The 23,209-nt window shown below is 42.6% G+C and overlaps 1 protein-coding gene across 2 annotated transcripts; it reads right to left on the reverse strand.

The window, feature by feature from the left end:
* Positions 1–3,404: 3,404 nt before the first annotated feature.
* LOC144467454 (uncharacterized) lies at positions 3,405–22,678 on the reverse strand. 2 transcript variants are annotated; one of them, XM_078176090.1, is made up of 10 exons: positions 22,629–22,678; positions 20,724–20,796; positions 13,648–13,744; positions 13,290–13,368; positions 4,230–4,407; positions 4,070–4,146; positions 3,907–3,987; positions 3,774–3,815; positions 3,531–3,704; positions 3,405–3,448 (listed from the first exon to the last, which is right to left on the reverse strand). In XM_078176090.1, the coding sequence occupies exons 5-10, from the start codon at positions 4,258–4,260 to the stop codon at positions 3,425–3,427; spliced, it is 429 nt and encodes a 142-aa protein (XP_078032216.1). In that variant the 5' UTR covers positions 4,261–4,407; positions 13,290–13,368; positions 13,648–13,744; positions 20,724–20,796; positions 22,629–22,678; the 3' UTR covers positions 3,405–3,424. The 2 variants fall into 2 exon arrangements, with proteins under 2 accessions (XP_078032216.1, XP_078032217.1); XM_078176091.1 differs by lacking the exons at positions 13,290–13,368; positions 13,648–13,744; positions 20,724–20,796; positions 22,629–22,678 and having other exon boundaries at positions 4,230–4,475.
* Positions 22,679–23,209: the final 531 nt, after the last annotated feature.

Raw genomic sequence — 23,209 nt, forward strand, 5'->3', positions numbered from 1 at the left:
AAACAACCACAGAGACACAACAATGACGGAGAGATGAAAAACCACCTGGAAGAAATGCAAATAAAACAGGTGAGAAACTTTCACAAAGAGGGCAAAATAACTGCAAAGAGATGCAAACAACCAAACAGATGCAAAACATTCAGAAAGAGATGCAAAACAACTGCAAAGAGACAAAACATCCACAGAGATGCAAAACTACCAAAAGAGAATGCAAAGCAACCACAGATGTAAAACAACCAAAAAGAGATGAAAATCAACCAACCAGTTTACAATTACCAAAATAAAACAGGTGCAGAAAAACCTACAAAGACTTGCAAAATAACCATTAAGAGACAAAACAACCACGAAACACAGCCAAAAAGGGAAACGAAGCATCCACAAAGAGACACAGAGCAATTAAAAAGAGATGCAAAAAAACAGATGCAAGACCACCACAAAGAGATGCAATATAACCACAAAGAGACACAAAACAACCCCAAGGAGATGCAAAACAACCCCAAAGACATGCAAAGTAACCACACCAGAGGTGCAAAACCTTCACAAAGAAAGGCAAAGAGATGCAAAACAACCCCAAGGAGATGCAAAGCCTCCACAGATCCAAAACAACCCCAAAAAGATGCAAAACAACCACACTTAGACAAAACAACCAAAGAGAAATGCAAATTGACTCCAAATGAGAAAAAAAACAAAGATGCAAAAAACACAAAGAGATGCAAAACAACCATTGAGACATGCAAAACAGCCACAAAGAGATGCATAACCGCCACAAGGAGACACCAAACAATGACAGAGATGAAAAACCACCGCGAAGAGATGCAAAACAACCAGGGGCCTATTGCACAAAACTAGGATAAGGGATTAAGCCGGGATATCTTGGTTATCCTGGCTCTACTTATCCGTGATTCGGTTGCACAAAAGCGGGATAGTGGAAAGCGGGATATGTTATGACACAAGTTACCATGGAGATATATTCTGTGGAGCTAGCCTGCTCCAGACCAGGCTAAGTTCCAGGATCTATTTAATCTCATCCCTTATCTCAGTCAGCAGTTACCACAAACGGAAACCAATAGTTATTCCACTGCCCACTGCACGTTGTTATCACATTCAACCAGACCCACTGTCATTATTTAAACATTTGTGACCATTAATTGCAATCATTTTAGATAAATGATGATTTTAGATGATTTTGCAATCATTAGATAATTTACAGTTTTCCATAGACTGTATATAAAGAACAAATCCCATATAAATATAAATACACATCAAAGAGTAACATGATGTTCCTTTATTGAATAAGGATAAATCAAAGCAAGTAAACCATCAGCTCCTTTCAAAACTGAAGTCACACAGTGACTCTACAAGATAGAAAGCACGGAATCAAAGCATATTATACAACACAAGAATAAATACACATTCAAAGGTCTGTATATGATACACCCTGCATGTCTGCACACTGAAATAAATGCAGGACAAATCCATACACAACAAATGAACAGACAAATGAATGGATGCATTAGCCTCCCTGCAAGCTTGTATACACACAGTATACAGCACAAATCAATTTAAATTGAATAAAAAAAAACACAAATTCCTCTGCCAATGCAGGCCATATTTAACTGAAATTCACAGCAACTTAAACTTAAATTCTCTGCCAATGCAGGCCATATTTAACTGAAATTCACAGCATGCGTCTCTGCCAATGCAGGACATATTTAACTTAAATTTAAAGCATGCATGTTAACTAAAATAATTTAACATATATTGGTCCCTGACCAGCCGACCACTGTGGTCATCAGGGAAGGTGGCAGGATTGTCCCAGTCCATGTGTGATGGCACTTTGGGGGCCCCCTCCTTCCTCAGGCAGGCCACATTGTGGAGGACAGCACAGGCCACAGTGATGTCACATGCACTCAAAGGGCTGACCCTTAAGTGGTTAAGACAGTGAAAGCGTGCCTTCAGGAGACCAAAGGTCATTTCGATCCTGGCCCTTGTCCTGGCATGGGCATGATTATAGGCCTGCTGTGCTTCCTGAGGGTCTGTGTATGGTGTGAGGAGAAAAGGCTGGCAGGCATACCCCCTGTCCCCCAGCAACACACCAGAGAATTCACCTGTCAATATAAAATCTCATCATCACAACCTCATAAATAGAGTGACATTCTTGACACAGCCATGATGTAAAAAGTGGTTATTAATAGAGGTTGTGTGGCTCACCTTGTGATAGGCACTGATAGATTCCAGAGGTTCGAAAGACTCAGGAGTCATGGACCGGGCCGGGCCACTTTGCCACAACACTGCTTATCAGATAGTCAGCATTGCAGACCATCTGAAATTATAAGATGAAGACTATCAAACCAATCAATGCACATCACAAGCAATGCACAGTGTTCATTAATCGACAATATCAAAACGTCATGTTCATCTGAACATTAATGCTGTGAAAGGATTTCCTATTCACAAAATCCCCCTCATGGGCACCTGAGGGGGATTTTATCTTGATGTGCGTGCAGTCCAATGCACCAGTGACATTGGGGAAACCTGTAACACAAAGCAATGAGTATCCTACTATGACTGTTCACAGTTGTCCTGTAATTTGTAGTTTCTCTTACCTGCAATCCTATAAAACTCCTCTTTGATGTCGCGGAGGCCAGGGAAGGAGATGAAGACATCTGAAAGTGCTTTAATAGCCAGACACACACTCCGTATTGTGCAGCAACTTGTGACCTTGTTCAGTTGTTCTGCATCCCCCACTGAGTACAGTGCAAGGCCACACAAACCATCTGCTCGACACTCAGCACATGGCTCCGTGCTGTGCAGTGTTTGATCCTGGGACCCAGCAGTCTGCAGATACCGGATGCCATCTGCAGAAAACCTGTATCTTTCATATAGGTGGTCATCAGGGAAGGCCAGTGGGGTCCAACCAGTCCCTGAAGACCCTCTCTCGCCTGAAGGCTCTCCTGAGCATGAGTGTTTCTTCATCCACCACATCTTGCAAGAATGGGCACGCCATTGTTAGAGCAGGAAGGAACACACCATTTTGGGCCTTCATATAGGCTATTGACTCACTTGACTTTACGAGGAACACCTTTGCACCCTCACGCCTCACAAGCTGCAAATGGTTTTTTAGTCATCATGATACCTACTACCTTAAAGAATAGATAATTAATCAAACTGTTCCCTCTACTCACTTTTTATTACCACGAGGTGTTTTGATATATCTGGGAAATTGCATTTCAGGGTACATTATGTGCCTTTCTTCTATCCTTAATAATACAGCCAGTCTTTCAACTTCCAAGCAACCATAGCACTTAGGTAGGATGACAGATGGAAATTCCACAGTCCTTCTTCCTAGTGTCATCTCTATGGTAGCCCTAACTGTGCATACATTAAACAAACAGACACCAAAATCCCATTTGACATTTTATTTTTAAGATGTTTCATCTTCTTGGAGCTGGGGGAGGAAAGGAGAATAATGATTAATACATTATTTGTGTTACAGTCAGCATACAGTGTGCATTGAAGGCATAACTCACCTCCCGCTCAAGTTCTTTTATTTCGAGGTCCAATTTTCTCATTGTCCTCCTTTTTATTTCGAACTCCAGTGCAAGGTCTTCCATCTTTTTTTTCTTGTACTCTATGCCCGCATCTGCCAGTTGTATTTGCTGCCTTAGATGGTTGGCATACAGCTGTCTGAAAGCTTGTGAGTTCTGTAAACACATGACAATTAGCACAGCGTGAATTTTGCATAATGGGAATGTCCTTCTATTAATACTCACTATGTTGCCAGGCTGGCTTTCTCCCTGTACAGCATCTGGGTCCTGTTACAGAAATGAAATTTTGTGTGGGCACCAAATGATGACTTCTCACCATTGTAGACTGAATAGTACTTCCACAAGCTTGACATGATACCTCATGCCTTCTGGAATCCAGAGAGATGGTCTCCTCATCATCGTCGCTGTCATCTGCTGCTGCTGCACTGGTGCCTTCACCCTATCACATTTAATGGGATTCATATTGAAGCTAGTAGACAAGACATGCCAGGACTACAGTATGCCTTTGATGGAGTACTCACTGGATCAGCATCTTCTGGTGTTTGTGTTGGTGACCCTGGTGTTGGTGGCTCCAACAGTGTGACGGTGCTGCCAGAAACTGCAAGGCAAACCAAAGTCAGATAGTCCAAATGGATTCGATATGAATGTGGTTATGTCCCATGTAGAGATGGAAGAATGTACCTTGTATGAAGCGGGTGGCATCTTGGGACATATGTTTGTGTCTGTCCCCCCAGGGATCCCCTCCAACACGGGCCTGCCTTTGTTTTGTGCCAAGGCTATGTCCTCTGCTGGGGTGAGGTCAGCTGATGGTGACCCACCACCCATGCCTTGCTTGTGGGTTGTTGTTTTTGTTTGACTGCTAAAACAGTACAGACAATGTGTGAGCAGGCACCTTCTGGGTACAATGTACAGTGCCCTCCAAAAGTATTGGAACAGTGAGGCCAATTCCTTTATTTTTGTTGTAGGCTGAAAATATTTGGGTTTGACATCAAAAGATGAATATGGGACAAGAGATCAACATTTCAGTTTTTATTTCCAGGTATTTACATCTGGATCTGATACACAACTTAGAAGATAGCACCTTTTGTTTGAACCCACCCATTTTTCATGAGAGCAAAAGTATTGGAACATGTGACTGACAGGTGTGTTTTGTTGCCCAGGTGTCTCCCAATTACATTGATTATTCAAACAATAAATAGCACTGAATGTCTGAGCTCAGTTTCAGATTGGGTACGATAGGTTTTGCCTGTGCAGACTGCATTTAGAGGTGGAACCAACATGACATTGACACTGACGTGCTGACGTATTGCGGTAAGCGAGTTGTGTCATTTCCGGTGTTTCTGTGACAGCGTCTCTGTACTGCTCTGGTGAATTCTGCTAGCCTGCTTTCTCATTTCAGTTGCTTTAACGCTGCTTTAACGTCTACTTCAAGTCATAACCCACACTGATTCTGTTTAAGCACTTATAGCTCTCCTTCTTTCTATGACTTTCTCGCTAATCTCTTAGCTGTTGTTTGCACGCTCTTAGCCTTGTTAGCTACTTTAGCTTAGCCATGGCTTCTCCTTCTCCTGCTCTTTCTTGCCCGGTGTGCCAAATGTTCAGTTATGCCTCTGCCTCCTTTAGCGACAGTGGTAATTGTAATAAGTGTAGCTTATTTGCTGCGTTGGAGGCGAGGCTTAGTGAATTAGAAGCGCGGCTCCGCACCATGGAAAACCATTCAGTAGCTGCGGTAGTTAGCCAGCCCCCTGTAGCCGGTGCGGAGCCACATAGCATAGCCTTAGCCTCTGCTAACTGTCCTCCGGCAACTCCCGTTCAGCCGGGAGGTTGGGTTACGGTTCGCCAGAAGCACAGCTCCAAGCAGAAGCCCACGGCTCACCACCAGCCTGTTCACGTTTCCAACCGCTTTTCCCCACTCAGCGACACACCCGCTGAGGATAAAACTCTGGTTATTGGCAGCTCTATTCTGAGGAACGTGAAGTTAGCAACACCAGCGGCCATAGTCAAATGTATCCCTGGGGCCAGAGCGGGCGACATTGAATCAAATTTAAAACTGCTGGCTAAAGCTAAACGTAGATTCAGTAAGATTGTTATTCACGTCGGTGGCAATGACACCCGGTTACGCCAATCGGAGGTCACTAAAATTAATATTGCCTCGGTGTGTGAATATGCAAAAACGATGTCGGACTCCGTAGTTTTCTCTGGACCCCTCCCAAATCTGACCAGTGATGACATGTTTAGCCGCATGTCATCATTTAACCGCTGGCTGTCCAGGTGGTGTCCAGCAAATGATGTGGGTTTTGTTAATAATTGGCAAACTTTCTGGGGAAAACCTGGTCTTATTAGGAGAGACGGCATTCACCCCACTTTGGATGGAGCTGCTCTCATTTCTAGGAACCTGGCAAATTTTATTAGTAATTTAAATCCCTGACAACCCAGAGTTGAGACCAGGACAGAGAGTTGCAGTCCTAAACGCCTCTCTGAGCTTCTAGTTCAGTTACCCAGCCATAGTTTTCATAGTTTTATACAAACGGTGTCTGTCCCCCGACCACCTAAATTATTTAAATCTAAAATTAAACAAAGAGGAATTGTGCATAACAACCTCATAAAAATTAAAACCTCTTCTGTGACAGAAAGACAAAACAGGAGAATTAAATGCGGACTGTTAAATATCAGGTCTCTATCGTCTAAAGCAGTGTTAGTAAATGAAATAATATCAGATAATCATATTGATTTACTCAGTCTCACTGAAACCTGGCTGTGTCCAGATGAATATGTTAGTCTTAATGAGTCCACTCCTCCCAGTCATAATAATACCCACATTCCTCGAGGCAGCGGCCGAGGAGGGGGAGTTGCAGCCATTTTTAACTCTAGTCTGTTAATCAGCCCTAAACCTAAACTAGATTATAATTCATTTGAAAGCCTCGTTCTTAGTCTTTTACATCCGACCTGGAAAACCTCGCAGCCACTTTTATTTGTTATAGTGTACCGTGCTCCTGGCCCATATTCTGAATTTGTATCTGAATTCTCAGAGTTTTTATCCAGTTTAGTTCTTAAATCAGATAAAGTTATTATTGTAGGCGATTTTAACATTCATGTCGACGTTGATAATGACTCCCTGGCTACCGCGTTTATCTCATTAATAGACTCCATTGGCTTCAGTCAGGGTGTACATGAACCCACTCACTGTTTTAACCATACCCTCAATCTAGTTCTGACGTATGGAATTGAAATTGATAACCTAAAAGTCTTTCCACAGAATCCCTTGCTATCAGATCATTATCTGATTACTTTTGATTTCTTTTTACTCGATTACACGCCACTCAGCAACAGTTACTATACTAGATGTTTATCAGATAGTGCTGTCGCAAAATTTAAGGAAAAGATTACTTCGTCGTTAAATTCAATACCAATACCTTCAGTAACAGAGGTTTCCCGTGCCGACTTTAACCTCTCCCAAATTGATCATTTTGTTGATAGCGCCGTAGGCTCGCTGCGAACAACGCTCGACTCTGTAGCTCCTCTTAAAAAGAAGTTAACAAAGCAAAGAAAGTTTGCTCCTTGGTATAACTCTCAAACCCGTAGGTTAAAACAAATATCGCGAAAATTTGAAAGGAACTGGCGATTAACCAAACTGGAAGAATCTCGTTTAATCTGGACAGACAGTCTCAAAACTTATAAGAGGGGCCTCCGCAATGCCAGAGCAAACTATTACTCAGCATTAATAGAAGAAAACAAGAACAACCCCAGGTTTCTTTTCAGCACTGTAGCCAGGCTGACTGAGAGTCAAAGCTCTATTGAGCCTTGTATTCCTTTAGCCCTTAGCAGTAATGATTTTATGAGCTTTTTTAATGACAAAATTCTAACTATTAGAGGCAAAATTCATGACCTCCTGCCCTCAGATGGTAGGCCTACCTATCTAACCTCAAACACAGCTGTAGAACCTAATATATATTTAGATTGCTTCTCCCCAATTTCTCTTCAAGAATTGACCGCAGTGATTTCTTCATCTAAATCATCAACGTGTCTCTTAGACCCCATCCCAACTAGGCTACTTAAGGAGGTCTTTCCTTTAGTTAACACTCATATATTAGATATGATCAATATATCCTATTAACAGGCTATGTACCACAGTCTTTTAAGGTAGTTGTAATTAAACCTCTCCTAAAAAAGCCCACCCTGGATCCAGAGGTGTTAGCCAACTATAGACCAATATCTAATCTTCCCTTTATGTCAAAGATCCTTGAGAAAGTAGTCGCAGACCAGCTGTGTGATTTTCTCCAGGATAATAATTTATTTGAGGAATTTCAGTCAGGATTTAGAGTGCATCATAGCACTGAGACAGCTCTAGTTAAAATTACAAATGACCTTCTGATTGCTTCAAAGGACTCGTCTCTGTTCTTGTTTTATTAGATCTTAGTGCGGCGTTTGACACAATTGACCATCAAATTCTACTGCAGAGACTGGATCACTTAATTGGCCTAAAAGGTTCAGCACTAAGCTGGTTTAAATCTTATTTATCTGATCGTTTTCAATTTGTTGACGTTCGTAATGAATCATCCTTACGTACCAAAGTTTGTTTTGGAGTTCCGCAAGGTTCTGTGCTCAGACCAGTCCTATTTACTCTATATATGCTTCCTTTAGGTAACATCATTAGAAATCACTCTATAAATTTCCATTGTTATGCGGATGATACACAGTTGTATTTATCGATGAAGCCAGAAGAAAGTAATCAATTAACTAAACTCCATAACTGCCTTAAAGACATAAAAACTTGGATGAGCACCAATTTCCTGATGTTAAATTCAGACAAAACTGAAGTTATTGTTCTTGGCCCCAAACAACTCAGAGACTCTTTATCTGATGACATAGTTTCTCTAGATGGTATTGCTCTGGCCTCTACCACTACCTTAAGAAACCTCGGAGTAATATTTGATCAAGATTTGTCTTTTAATTCTCATTTAAAGCAAACCTCACGGACTGCATTTTTTCATCTGCGTAATATTGCGAAAATTAGGCCTATCCTGACCCGAAAAGATGCAGAAAAATTGGTCCACGCTTTTGTTACCTCAAGGCTGGATTACTGTAACTCTCTATTATCAGGTAGCTCTAGTAAGTCCTTAAAAACTCTCCAGCTAATTCAGAATGCAGCAGCACGTGTACTAACAGGAACTAAGAAACGAGATCATATTTCTCCTGTTTTAGCTTCTCTGCACTGGCCCCCTGTAAAATCCAGAATTGAATTTAAAATCCTACTGTTAACTTATAAAGCTCTAAATGGTCAAGCTCCGTCATATCTTAGAGAGCTCATAGTGCCTTATTATCCCACCAGAACACTGCGCTCTGAGAACGCAGGGTTACTCGTGGTCCCTAAAGTCTCCAAAAGCAGATCAGGAGCCAGAGCCTTCAGCTATCAGGCTCCTCTCCTGTGGAATCATCTTCCTGTTACGGTCTGGGAGGCAGACACCATCTCCACATTTAAGACTAGACTTAAGACTTTCCTCTTTGATAAAGCTTATAGTTAGGGCTGGCTCAGGCTTGCCCTGTACCAGCCCCTAGTTAGGCTGACTTAGGCCTAGTCTGCCGGAGGACCCCCTATAATACACCGAGCTCCCTCTCTCTCCCTCTCTCTCTCTCTCTCTCTCTCTCTCTCTCTCATCCTATTACTGCATCTTGCTAACTCGGCCATTCTGGATGTCACTAACTCGGCTTCTTCTCCGGAGCCTTTGTGCTCCACTGTCTCTCAGATTAACTCATACCGCAGCGGTGCCTGGACAGCGTGACGTGTGTGGTTGTGCTGCTGCCGTGGTCCTGCCAGATGCCTCCTGCTGCTGCTGCCATCATTAGTCATTAGTCATACTTCTACTGTTATTATACACATATGACTATTGTCACACAAGTATACTGTCAGATATTAATACATACTTTCAACATATTGTACCACAGTAGCCAGAACTATAACTATAATATTATTACTTTCAATAATGTTGTTGTAAGCTACTGTCATTACCTGCATCTCTCTCTCTCTGTCTCTCTCTCTCTGCCTCATTGTGTCATATGGATTACTGTTAATTTATTATGCTGATCTGTTCTGTACGACATCTATTGCACGTCTGTCCGTCCTGGAAGAGGGATCCCTCCTCAGTTGCTCTTCCTGAGGTTTCTACCGTTTTTTTTCCCCGTTAAAGGGGTTTTTTTTGGGGAGTTTTTCCTTATCCGCTGTGAGGGTCTTAAGGACAGAGGGATGTCGTATGCTGTAAAGCCCTGTGAGGCAAATTGTGATTTGTGATATTGGGCTTTATAAATAAAATTGATTGATTGATTGATGAAAACCAGAGAGCTGTCTATGGGTGAAAAAGAAGCAATTGTGAATCTGAGAGAAGATGGACAATCAATCAGAGCCATTGCACAAACATTGGCCATAGCCAGTACAACCATTTGGAATGTCCTGAAGAAGAAAGAAACCACTGGTGTACTAAGCAACAGACGTCGAACAGGTAGACCAAGGAAAACATCAGCAGTTGATGACAGAGACATTGTGAGAGCTGTAAAGAAAGACCCTAAAACAACTGTTAGTGACATCAGCAACAACCTCCAGAGGGCAGGAGTGAAGGTATCACAATCTACTGTTCGCAGAAGACTTCATGAACAAAAGTACAGAGGCTACACCAGAAGATGCAAACCACTCATTAGCAAGAAGAATAGGAAGGCCAGGCTGGAATTTGCCAAAAGGTACAGAGATGAGCCTCAAAAATTCTGGGAAAAAGTTTTATGGACTGATGAGACAAAGATTAACTTTTTCCAAAGTGATGGAAAGGCGAAAGTTTGGAGAAAGAAAGGATCTGCTCATGATCCCAAACATACAAGCTCATCTGTGAAACACGGTGGAGGTAATGTCATGGCTTGTGCTTGCATGGCTTCTTCTGGGACGGGCTCTTTCATCTTCATTGATGATGTAACACATGATGGCAGCAGCAAAATGAACTCAGAAGTCTACAGAAACATTTTGTCTGCTAATTTAAAGAAAGATGCAACCAAACTGATTGGGAGATCCTTCATCATGCAGCAAGATAACGACCCAAAACACACTGCCAAAACAACAAAGGAGTTCATCAGGGGCAAGAAGTGGAAGGTTTTAGACTGGCCAAGTCAGTCTCCAGACTTAAACCCAATAGAGCATGCATTTTACCTGCTGAAGGGGAGACTGAAGGGAGTAACCCCCCAAAACAAACAACAGCTGAAAGAGGCTGCGGTGAAAGCCTGGAAAAGCATCACAAAAGAAGAATGCACAAGTTTGGTGATGTCAATGGGTCACAGGCTTGATGCAGTTATTGAAAGCAAAGGATTTGCAACTAAATATTAAGTCTCATTCACTTTAATCTGTTTTAAGTTTATATGTTCCAATACTTTTGCTCACCTAAAAATTTTGTGTTCCATTACAAATAATGCTATCTTCTAAGTTGTGTATCAGATCCAGATGTAAATACCTGGAAATAAAAGCTGAAATGTTGATCTCTTGTCTCATATTCATCTTTTGATGTCAAACCCAAATGTTTTCAGTCTACAACAAAAGTAAACGAATTGGCCTCACTGTTCCAATACTTTTGGAGGGCACTGTATGCTTGTGCATTGTTAAGTATTAGTCAGGGCACTTACCATTCTGTAGGATGTTCTTAATCTTAATCTTAATCTTCATTTGTTGCACAGCAAAAACAGATGTTAAAAATGACACGTGCAGAATTTTAACACATGTAGCGAGTGTGCTCAGGGACTACACGTTGTGTCAAATTTAACACAATAGATGTGTGAGCCATTTTAACACACAAATTGTGTGATTTCAACACGTTTACACAATGTGTGGCCCATTTTAACACACTAATTGTGTCAGTTAATTTAACACACAAAATGTGTCATTTCAACACATTAAATGTTGATTATGTGTAACTGAAAATTACCAAAATCTACTACTTAATGTGTTAATATTGCAACCTAATGTGTTAAACATGAGGCATAAAATTAAAGGGACAAAAAGACAGATGTGAAAATGTTAGCCATTTAATCAATGGTCAAATGTTGACATGGTATGGAACAATGCACGAGTGCACAAAAGAACAAAAATAGTTTGAGGATCGCACACAGATATGTCCGTCAGTAGATAAAAAGTTTTTAATGAAGCCTTTCAAGCATTTTTAAGGACAAAGCGCTTTCGGCCATCCAGCCTTCATCAGTGTGAGTTACAAGACTAGCAGTGCATACACTGATTTAAAAGCTGCAGTGGAGTCTGCAGATCAGCTGTGTTCAATCAACAATCACCTGCAGACTAGGTGAGTCTGCTGATCAGCTGTGTTCAATCAACAATCACCTGCAGACTAGGTGAGTCTGCTGATCAGCTGTGTTCAATCAACAATCACCTGCAGACCAGGTGAGTTTGCTGATCAGCTGTGTTCAATCAACAATCACCGATACAGACCCTAGAGTGGCATGTAAGATGGTACATGCTTCACACAATATATTGAAAACTAAAGACAATAAACAGACAATCCAATATCACATTCATATGTGTTGAGTTAAAAAACATGTCTATGAACAACTCCAACTGTTACTGAAAACATCAGGTATGACTACCGTTCATATATCAGGACAGGTAAAAGTTGATTAAATATATAACAGTTGATCACAATTTGGACATACTAAGGTTCCTAACATAGACTCCATGTAACCCGTTTGGGAAACTCTAAATGTCAGATGTAATTTGTATTCATATTTATAGATGTAAGGTTCCTCAGAAAAACCAATCTTCGAAAAATCTATCATAATTTCCTAAAAAATGATTTAATTTTTAATTTTTTCAATTTCTTTTAATGACGGGTGGAGAGAAACATGGAAGCAAGTTTGTGTCAACTGTTACAAAAAAGGGCACATATTAAAATCGTTCATGCCAGATGGAAAAGAGTTTTCAGTTTGTGGATCCAAGCACATTTGCGTTGTAACAGTCTTTTTTCCTGGTCGCCGCCTCTGCGGTTCAACACCATGTTCTCAATGCCGATACATTTGAGATCTTTAACCCTGTGTTCATGTTCACAGAAGTGGCGTGCTACAGGGGATTTCATGTCAGCCCGTTTAATGCTGCTTCTGTGTTCATTCAGCCTGATTTTTAAACGAGTGCACAAAAGTACATTAACAATTTAAAGATAAAAGTACAACAAAATGTTTTAAAATTCAATTTCATCAACTCAGCTTACATATTCTTAATGTAAAATTATCTTAAAGTAGGTTATCTGATTGCATCACTGAATTTAAGTAGTGAATTATATCTGATTTTCAGACTGCAGATTGTTTTTATTTCCTTCTTGAAGTTGTAATCAAAAACATAATTCACTACTCAAATTCAGTGATGCAATCAGATAACCTACTTTAAGATAATTTTACATTAAAAAATGTTAATACATATAACACATATAATCTGGCATCAAACACATTTATTCCAGTTTACAATGTAATTTCAAGAGTGATTGTCATTGACAACAATTTCAAGTTGTTGGTGTCTGCTCTAAAAGGTTATATGAAATCCAAAAGTAGAGCTGCCACGATTCAGCAAATCTTGAGAAGCTAGACAATCTTATACTTTGGGTTTAAGTATAGTTCATCTGCATTGAAACCAGACATTATGTACAAAGGTCTGAAATCTGCGGCAGCAGTCAGACTGATCATTTCATATTCTTTAGTGTGTGTAACGACGCTGACCTGCTTCTAGCTTTCGACGGATGTTACGCAGTCTCATTTCCAAGAATCCAGAATGGGATGATGGATCATAAAAATGCTCCTGAGGTTATAAATACAAAACAACAAAACATTTTTTAGAATACTGAATAGTGTAAGTGTTAAAAATACACACTGAGATAAAAGTTAGACATAAGCTGCTAAAAGTTCTAATATCTACAATCAGATGATGTCACAGTCAGTAAATGAGCTAATCATGAGACATTAAAGGCCACCTGACAACAGTCAATGAATGACAAACACAAAATATGTTATTTCAGAGTAAAAAAAAAAAAAAAACTGGCTGTTTTTAAGGTCATAGAAATCATTAGATGTTACTTACAAATCCATCTCCTTTTCCTTCGATCTGAACCTTCAAGTATGGGAAAGTGTTGATGATACTCTTTGCTTGAGCAAGCTTTTCAGCATTTGGTGAGTAACTGGGGGGACAGAGAAGAGCAAAATCACTTAAATTAACAAAAATATATCACTTACTTCTACTTTAAGTACAATTCAAGGTTGTTCAATACAAGCACTTACACTAAAATTCAAGCACTTTTCAGACCTTGAAAACAACATTAAAATTCAAGCATTTTCAAGGATTTCAAGCACCCGTATGAACCCTCTGTATAGTATAGAGCCCAGGGCTGGGTGATAAACCCAAGATTCCCTGTTGCTGACATTATGATTCTCTTACCGACCCAAATTTTCCCATTTTGATGTTAGATAAATGCACTCGTCCAGTACCAGAGATGTGTACATGTGACTAAATACAGTGATTTGGATTTCAGGTCATATTGCCCAGCCCTAATAGAGACCTGGGAATATACTCACATGAACAATGCATATACAGTACATTACAAAAAACAAAATACCTGAATTTGATGGGCCTCTCCAGCATTTGTTTGGGGTAGTGCTTCTGTGCTTGACATGAAGATCTGAAATCTGTCAAAGTCAGTGGCGTATCCAGGACATTTTTACTGGGGTGGCCAAGATGGGACATAAAGCTAGTGTGGGGTGGCCATGGCATAGCGAAGTATAATGCCACGTACGCAGCCAACCCCGGCTCGAATCCTGGCCGGAGGACCTTTGCTGCATGTCACATCCCCTCTCTCTCCCATGATTTCCTGTCTCGTAACTGTCAAATAAAGGTGTCTATGCAGGTAAACAAATATTTGAAAAAAAATTGTCTTTTTTTTTAATTCCATTTCCACCTTTCACAGTCCTCAGGAATCTCTGATTATTTTAACATGTCGATTTTTAATCAGTAATTATGTTCAGGATAGGGTACAACTTTTCTAAGAGCCATTTCCTTATAGTGGATTAAAGTCCTCGTCTCTTCACAAGTTAGATTAGGGTAGCAATATTCAACTGCTCTTAACTCATCCTATAGAATAACATTAATCAGTCATCAGCTCATCATCTGTGTCACCTGAATTGTTACCTGTGTTTGCTCTACTAATTGAGGCGCCATCTTGTGGTTACATAAAACACACAGCAATCCAGGCAACAGAACAAACCAAAAAATTCAAATAAAAGCTTAATACTTAAAGATAGGTCTTATTAAAAAGTTTATCTGTAAGCAAAAAGATACAATAAGCTTGTAGCCTGAGGAAAAAGGGAATATTTGTTGTTCTTTACAGATATAATTAGATACAGATATAATTTGTTGGAAATACTGGAATTTGATTTTTTTTGGTTTGTTCTTTGCCAGGTGTGTTTTTATGTAACCACAAGATGGGGCCTAAATTAGTAAAGCAAACATAGGTAGCAATACAGGTGACACAGTTGAAGGCCTGATGACTGAATAATGTCATTATATGATGCCTTATGATGTACGAAAAAGGGAAGTGCCCATTTTTCCGACAGCCCATTGGTCTGACATCCCATTGTTCCGACCATATTAAACCCATTGTTCTGAAGTCCTGTTGTTCCGAAATCATCATGATGCCCTGTGGTTAAGATCTGGTTAGCTTTAGGCACAAAAACCACCTGGTTAGGGTTAGGAAAAGATCATGGTGTGGGTTAAAATGAAAAAGAAAGTGGCAAACACATAAGCCGTGAGCCTGCTTCGCCTCAAGCCTTTTCAAGCTGACCCAGAGCCGGTCGCGGAGCCGCCGGGAGCCGTTCAGCATTGCGGAGAGCTCCCCACACAACCCGGACCCCAGAGTTAATAACAGGAGGTTATGGTGTTTCATTCTCTCCTCTCTATGACACTTGTATCTCGACCAGTAGCCTACTTTTGTTGCCTTGCTGATCCTCTATGGTACACAAATACAGTAATAATCACATATCGGAACAACGGGACGTCGGACTAATGAGAGGTCGAGGTCGAAACAATGCTACGGCACCGTATGAAAATGTGCAAAAAGTGGTTTTCAACCCAGACAGTATTCATGTCCAGGGCCCTGATGAAGGCATAAATTGAAACGTTAGCTTTGATTCAGCATGTCGTTTTTATCCAGCAGTTCTGCAGTTGACATTGTCACTGTGACCATCCTCCTGTTTCATTAGCAGCAGCAGCAGCAGCAGCAAATGCGGCGTGCTCATCTCATGGCTGATGGCTCACCTATCAGACCTGCATGGCCATTGGCCAAACGTCCACTGAGCAGAAATCATCTCTCACAGCCTCAGTACGACCATTACTGTGTTAGTTAAAAATGTAAAACTGGCCCTAAATCAGCTGATTACCTGTCATCATTGATTGGCAGCATTTCTCTTGTTTCTTTTGTTGACGGACTTGACCAACTACCTATCAGATCTGGGGTGGCCACAGGGGTGGCCAATGAGTTTTCAGGGATGGCCCCGGCCACGCCAGGCCACCCCTCAAAATCGCCATTGGTCAAAGTCCTTGATTGCTGTGTTTCTGTCAACATCAACAAATTCTTGGAAATCAGTATGATATTTCCACCCCCGGGGCCCCGCCGCCGCGTAGTTCCTTCACTACCTCGGCGACTTCTGCCCCCGAAATTGGACGACCCGCCCCCGAGACCCCTGGCTCTGATTCCTCACTGGAATACGTGTTGGTGGGATTGAGAAGCTCCTCAAAGTATTCCTTCCACCGCCCGACAATGTCCCCAGTTGACGTCAGCAGCTCCCCGCCCCCACTGTAAACAGTGTGAGCAAGTTGCCGCCTCTCTCAAGGACTTGGGTTCCAGAGCCGGAACTATGTGTCGAGGTGAGGCCGACTATATCTAGCTGGTAGTGCTCAACCTCTTCCACAAGCTCCGACTCCTTCCCCGCCAGAGAGGTGACATTCCATGTCCCAAGAGCCAACTTCCGTAGCCTAGGATTGGACCGCCAAGGCCCCCGCCTTCGTCTGCTGCCCGATCCACACTGCACCGAACCCTCCTGGATCCCTCTGCGGGTGGTGGGCCTGCAGGGGGACGAGCCCATGTAGCCGGTTCGTGCTGGGCCCGGCCGGACCCCATGGGTGAAGGCCCAGCCACCAGGCGCTCACCCACGGGCCCCAGCCCCAGGCTCCAGGGTGGGGCTGGTAACCCTCCGGGCCAGGTACACCAACTCTTGTTATCTTCCATCATGAAGGGTCTTCTGAACCGTTCTTCATCTGACCCTTTGCCCAGAACCAATCTGCCATGGGAAACCCTACCAGGGGCAAAATGCCCCCGACAGCACAGCTCCTAGGGTCATTAGGGCACTCAAACTCCTCCACCACGATAAGGTGACAGTTCTCGGAGATTCGCCCTGGATATCTCAAGGCTCTGGATGTTGTAGGGCTGTCCTGGCTGACACGCCTCTGCAACATTGCGTGGACATCGGGGGCAGTGCCTCTGGAGTGGCAGACCGGGGTGGTGGTCCCCATCTTCAAGAAAGGGGACCAGAGGGTGTGTTCCAACTACAGGGGAATCACACTCCTCAGCCTACCCGGTAAGGTCTACGCCAGGGTGCTGGAGAAGAGGGTCTGGTCAATAGTTGAACCTCGGACTGAGGAGGAGCAATGTGGTTTTCATCCCGGACGCGGAACCGTGGACCAGCTCTTTAACCTCGCCAGGGTGCTGGAGGGGGCATGAGAGTTTGCCCAACCAGTCCACATGTGTTTTGTGGATTTGGAGAAGGCTTACGACCGTGTCCCCAGGGGCATCCTGTGGGGGGTGCTCCGGGAGTATGGGGTTGGTGGCCCTCTGCTAAGGGCCATCCAGTCCCTGTACCGAAGGAGCACGAGTCTGGTTCGCGTGGCTGGCAGTAAGTCCGACCTGTTCCCGGTGAGGGTTGGACTCCGCCAGGGCTGCCCTTTGTCACCGGTTCTGTTCATAACTTTCATGGACAGAATTTCTAGGCGTAGCCGAGTGGTGGAGGGTGTCAGGTTCAGTGACGGGAGGATCTCGTCCCTGCTATTTGTGGATGATGTGGTCCTCCTAGCTCCATCGAACAGTGACCTCCAGCTCTCGCTGGGACGGTTCGCAGCCGAGTGTGATGCGGCTGGGACGAGAATCAGCACCTCCAAGTCTGAGGCCATGGTCCTCAGCCGGAAAAGGGTGGATTGCCCACTCCAGGTCGGGGGGGAGGTCCTGCCTCAGGTGGAGGAGTTTAAGTATCTTGGGATCTTGTTCACGAGTGAGGGTAGGATGGAGCGGGAGATTGACAGGCGGATTGGGGCGGCGTCAGCAGTGATGCGGACGCTTAACCGGTCCGTTGTGGTGAAAAGGGAGCTTAGCCAGAAAGCGAAGCTCTCGATTTACCGGTTGATCTACGTTCCAACCCTCACCTATGGTCACGAGCTTTGGGTAGTGACCGAAAGAACGAGATCGCGAGTACAAGCGGCCGAAATGAGTTTCTTCCGCAGGGTGGTTGGGCTCAGCCTTAGAGATAGGGTGAGGAGCTCGGACATCCGGGAGGGATTCGGAGTAGAGCCGCTGCTCCTCCACATCGAGAGGAGCCAGTTGAGGTGGTTCGGGCATCTGGTAAGGATGCCTCCTGGATGCCTCCCTTGGGAGGTGTTTCAGGCATGTCCAACTGGGAGGAGACCTTGGGGCCGCCCCAGGACACGGTGGAGGGATTACATCGCCCGGCTTGCCTGGGAACACCTCGGGGTTCCCTCGGAAGAGCTGACGGAGGTGGCTGGGGAGAGGACTGTCTGGGCTTCTTTGCTGAGGCTGCTGCCCCTGCGACCCGGACCCGGATAAGCAGAGGACGACGAGACGAGACGAGTATGATATTTCAGAACTCTGTCGAATGAAAAAACCTAGTTGCTCTGATGTGGTTTGATTTATAAGCTGTTCAGTACTGTGAACAGTATAAATCTTTCTTGAGCACTCTCTGCATTTTTAAAGACAGTAGCAAGAACTTTGACAGATCCAGGTTCAAGGTCTGGGTCCTGGGGAAAAGAGAAGAACGGGTAAATGCTATTTATACTCACTGTATAGTGTGATGAGTTTGCAAATTAATCTCAGTCGAAATCTAATATGACTACGTGAACATGGACTGTGCAGCCTTCCTTGACTTTACAGAAATTGTGTCCAGATTGACAGCTGCCAGAGAAGACGTTGAATGAGTTCCTTCTGAGCGGTAAGTCGCTAAAAGAGTCTGAGAAGTCCGGGGCTGTTCATAAAACATTAACTCACTCACTCACTCACAAGTTCTCCAGCAACACATGTTGCACGTGCTACGCTAAATCACAGACGTGAACCAGCTCCTCTTGCTCCGCTGTCTCTGTGCTTGCAGCCATTTTCACACGGAGGCAGTTGCGATTACGTCATCGACAATAGGACGGTAGGGCCAAATTTATATCATTTCTACCATCTACCGCATATACCGCGCATCCCTAACACACAGACACACACACACACACACACACACACACACAAGCGTGTGGCGCACGGCGCACTCAACAGTTTAATGTTACCTTAAATGTAATTAGACTTTTTTATATTCAAAACATGATTTTTAAAGACCGCAAAACCCAACCGCACCCCCAGCACCTTGTCTGTGTAACGCCACAACTCTGTCACCACATAAGAATAACGTTCATCCTGGAGAAACAGTGGAAAAGCTTCAAGTTTAGACGCTACAGGCAGCCAAATCGAGGAAGGTGTAACGTTACTTTACACGGCTGCAACCCGAATATTTATTTTTTATAAAAGTCGCCGGTTTTCTACTCCCAGTTACATCCCAACGTTTAGCTGTGCCACTCATCTGTAGGTTACTAGGTTCAAACCTAGCTAGTTAGCTAACGTTAAAGGATAACTTAGGTATTTTTCAACCTGGGCTCTATTTCCCCATGTGTATGTGTACGTATGATTTATGGGTACAACTTTTAAAATTGGTTCAGTATTGAGCCGCGAAACGAGCTAAAATGGTAACGGGGGCAAACGCACCCCGTATAAGTTTGCGCATTAAAAGTGCTTTTTTTCGCCACTGATTGGTTCAGATCGCCAGTGCTATCTCTGTAAATAGCATATTGTAGCGACCCTGGGGCAGTGTGGTATGAGTGGAGTCAGCTGTCAGTCAGTGTTGGAGCAGAGAGGGGGAGGGCTGCCCCGCTGGGTACTGTAAGTGAGTATGTGTGTATGAAGTGTGTGTGTTATGCTAGAAGAGTCAGAGGACGGAGTCTTTTACGTGCTACCCCCTGGAGTGTTACCGGAGTTTTTGGAGTGCTCAAATAAACAGCCCTTTTTCCTGAACGCAAGAACAGGATGTCGCGCAACACCCCGTACAGCTTTCACAGGCTGCCTTTGTCGGACGGCAAGATGCTGAAGTTGTGGCTAGTTGTGCTACAAATGGATGCTAACACTCCTGCCCAGACACTGCACCTTGCAGACCATCGGGTCTGCAGTGCTCACTTCTCCCAAGATGACTACTGCCAGCCGAAGAAAAGAAGACATCCAATCCCAAAACACCTCTTCCTCAAGAAAACGGCTGTCCTACAGACACAGTGGAGCAAAGCTCGTGACATCACACAGCCCAGAGGTAAGGGAAAGGCTAGTATGCTATTTACAGAGATAGCACTGGCGATCTGAACCAGTCAGTGGCGAAAAAAAGCACTTTTAATGCGCAAACTTATACGGGACGCATTTGCCCCCGTTACCGTTTTAGCTCGTTTCGCAGGTCCCGGCTGCATCCGCCTCCCTCAATACTGAACCAATTTTAGAACGAGTTGTACCCATGAATCATACGCACACATACACATATTTTGCTAGTTACTGTCCTAAACTGCATTTTACTTGGTCTAATGTTGGTAACAAGCATGGTAGAAACAAACGTCAAATGACAACTGAAGTTTGGTGTAACTTAAGCTAACGTTAGTTTACTGTTAGGCAGCCCTGCTGAACAAAACGGGAGGCTTATCATGGATTTTTTTCGATATGATTTACCTGGTGGATTCTGCACATGATGAAATTTTAACTGAATGATAATCAGTTCACTGAGATATATTAAAATATACTGGTAATGGATACTTACCGAATTGTCCGGCAGCACCAGCAGGAGCAACACCCCAAGGGAAGCAGCCTCCATTTTCGTCTCCTTTGTCTGTCTGAGAGAAGTGGGAAGCGGGAAGTGAGCCCCCTTCCCGCCACTTAAAGTAACACACACATTGTGTTAAACTGTCCAACACATTCATATGTGTAAGCTTTCTGTGCATTTTTGTACACATCTTGTGTTCTAATTCACACAAATGTGTTAAACATGTAACAACACATTTTTTGTGTCATTTTTTAACACATCTGTTCTAAGAGTGTGCCATGTCCGTTTTGGCCCAGTCATGTTTAATCTATACACACACACACACACACACATATTATATATATATGTATATATATATATATATATATATATATATATATATATATATATATATATACACACATACATACACATACACACACACACACATATATATATATATATATATATATATATATATATATATATATATATATATATATATATATAAATAAAACAACCACAGAGACATGCAAAACAGCCACAAAGAAAATGTGAAAAGAACAAAAGAGATGTAAAAAACAAAACAAAGAGATGAAAATCAACCTGAAATTACCAAAATAAAACACACAGAGGTGCAAAAAGGACTAAAAAAGAGACACAAAACAACCACAAGACACAAACAGCCAAAAAGAGACAAAAAGCCTCCACAAAGACACACAGAACAATTAAACAGAGATGAAAAAAAACAGATGGAAAACCACCACAAAGAGATGCAATATAACCACAAAGAGATGCAAAACAACCAGAGAAACAAAACAACCCTAAGCAGATGCAAAACAACCACAAAGAGATGCATAATAACCAGAAATTACAAAAAAAACCCCACAGAGATGCAAAATCACCATTAAGAGACACAAAAAAAGAACACATAGAGACACGGAACAAAGAGAGGCAATATAGCCCCAAAGAGATGCAAAACAACCCCAAAGAGATGCAAAACAACCACATAGAGACACAAAACAACCAAAAAGACACACAAAACAACCATAAAGAGATGCAAAATAACATAAAAGAGATGCAAAACAACCACATAGAGACACAAAACAACCAAAAAGACACACAAAACAACCAAAAAGACACGCAAAACAACCCCAGGGAGATGCAAATCAACCACAAAGAGATGCAAAATAACCACAAAGAGATGCAAAACAACTACATAGAGACACAAAACAACCACAACGAGACACAAAACGGCCAAAAATAGACGCAAACAACCACAGAAAGATACAAAGCCACCACAAAGAGATACCAAACAACCACAGAGAGATGCAAAACCACCACGAAGAGTTGCAAAACAACCAATCAGAGATTCAAAACCTTCACAAAGAGAGGCAAAATTACTGCAAAGACATGCAAACAACTAAACAGAGATGCAAAACAACCACAAAGGGATGCAAAACAACCACAGAGACACAAAATAACCTGCCACCTACTCATTGTCTTCCTCTCCCTTTTTTCTTTTTCTCATCCTGTCCCTTTTTGTCATTGTCTTTCTCCCTTTTTCCATACTTCTGTCCTTTTACTCCTTGTCTTCCTCTCCCTTTTTTCTTTCTCCTTCTGTCCCATTTACTCGTTGTCTCCCTCTCCCTTTTTTCTTCTTCTGTCCCTTTTTCTCGTTGTCTTCCTCTCCTTTTTTCCCTTTTTCCTCAACCTTAAGCATCTACAGCAGTAAATTATAACACATATTAAAGGAATATTAATACAAAGCTATAACACTGACAGGGATCATTTTAATGCAGAGTGAGTAGTTGTTAATAATTTACTTACATACTTTGTAATGTTTTGAATGCATAACGTAAAGGAATATTTATCAATATAGAAAAAATGTACCCCTTGGACAGTTTTGATAACGTTACTCACTGGTTGTTCATCTCGATCTCCACATGACGGACCCTCCTGAACGGATGTCGACGTTGTTACTGCCGTTTGTTTTGCCGCTGTCTTCCTGAATCCTTTCGGCACATGCGCAGTAAGATGGACTAGTCCAATATAGTGGGGACTGAAGGGGGGGCCCCGAGACACACATAATACAATAAGCATTCTGCTGGCATTTTAGCGAAGGGATCAAAAACATAAATAATGTGCGCAAATAGGAAAAAACTCTATTAACCATAAATGTATGAGTTTTATGGGGCCCTCAGAAACTTGGGGCCCCAGGCAACCGCCTAGTTTTGCCTAATGGTAAGTCCGCCGCTGCAAACAACCACAAAGAGATACAAAACCACCTCAAAGAGACACCAAACAACCATAGAGAGATGCAAAACCACCGCGAAGAGATGTAAAACAACCAAACAGGGGTGCAAAACCTTCACAAATAGAGGCAAAATAACTGCAAAGAGATGTAGACAACCAAACAGAGATGCAAAGCAACCACAAAGAGATTTAAAACAATCAAAAAGATATCAAAATCAACCAGAAATTACCAAAATAAAACACAAAGA

Source organism: Epinephelus lanceolatus, chromosome 16, assembly GCF_041903045.1.
Source record: "Epinephelus lanceolatus isolate andai-2023 chromosome 16, ASM4190304v1, whole genome shotgun sequence".
Taxonomy (NCBI): domain Eukaryota; kingdom Metazoa; phylum Chordata; class Actinopteri; order Perciformes; family Serranidae; genus Epinephelus; species Epinephelus lanceolatus.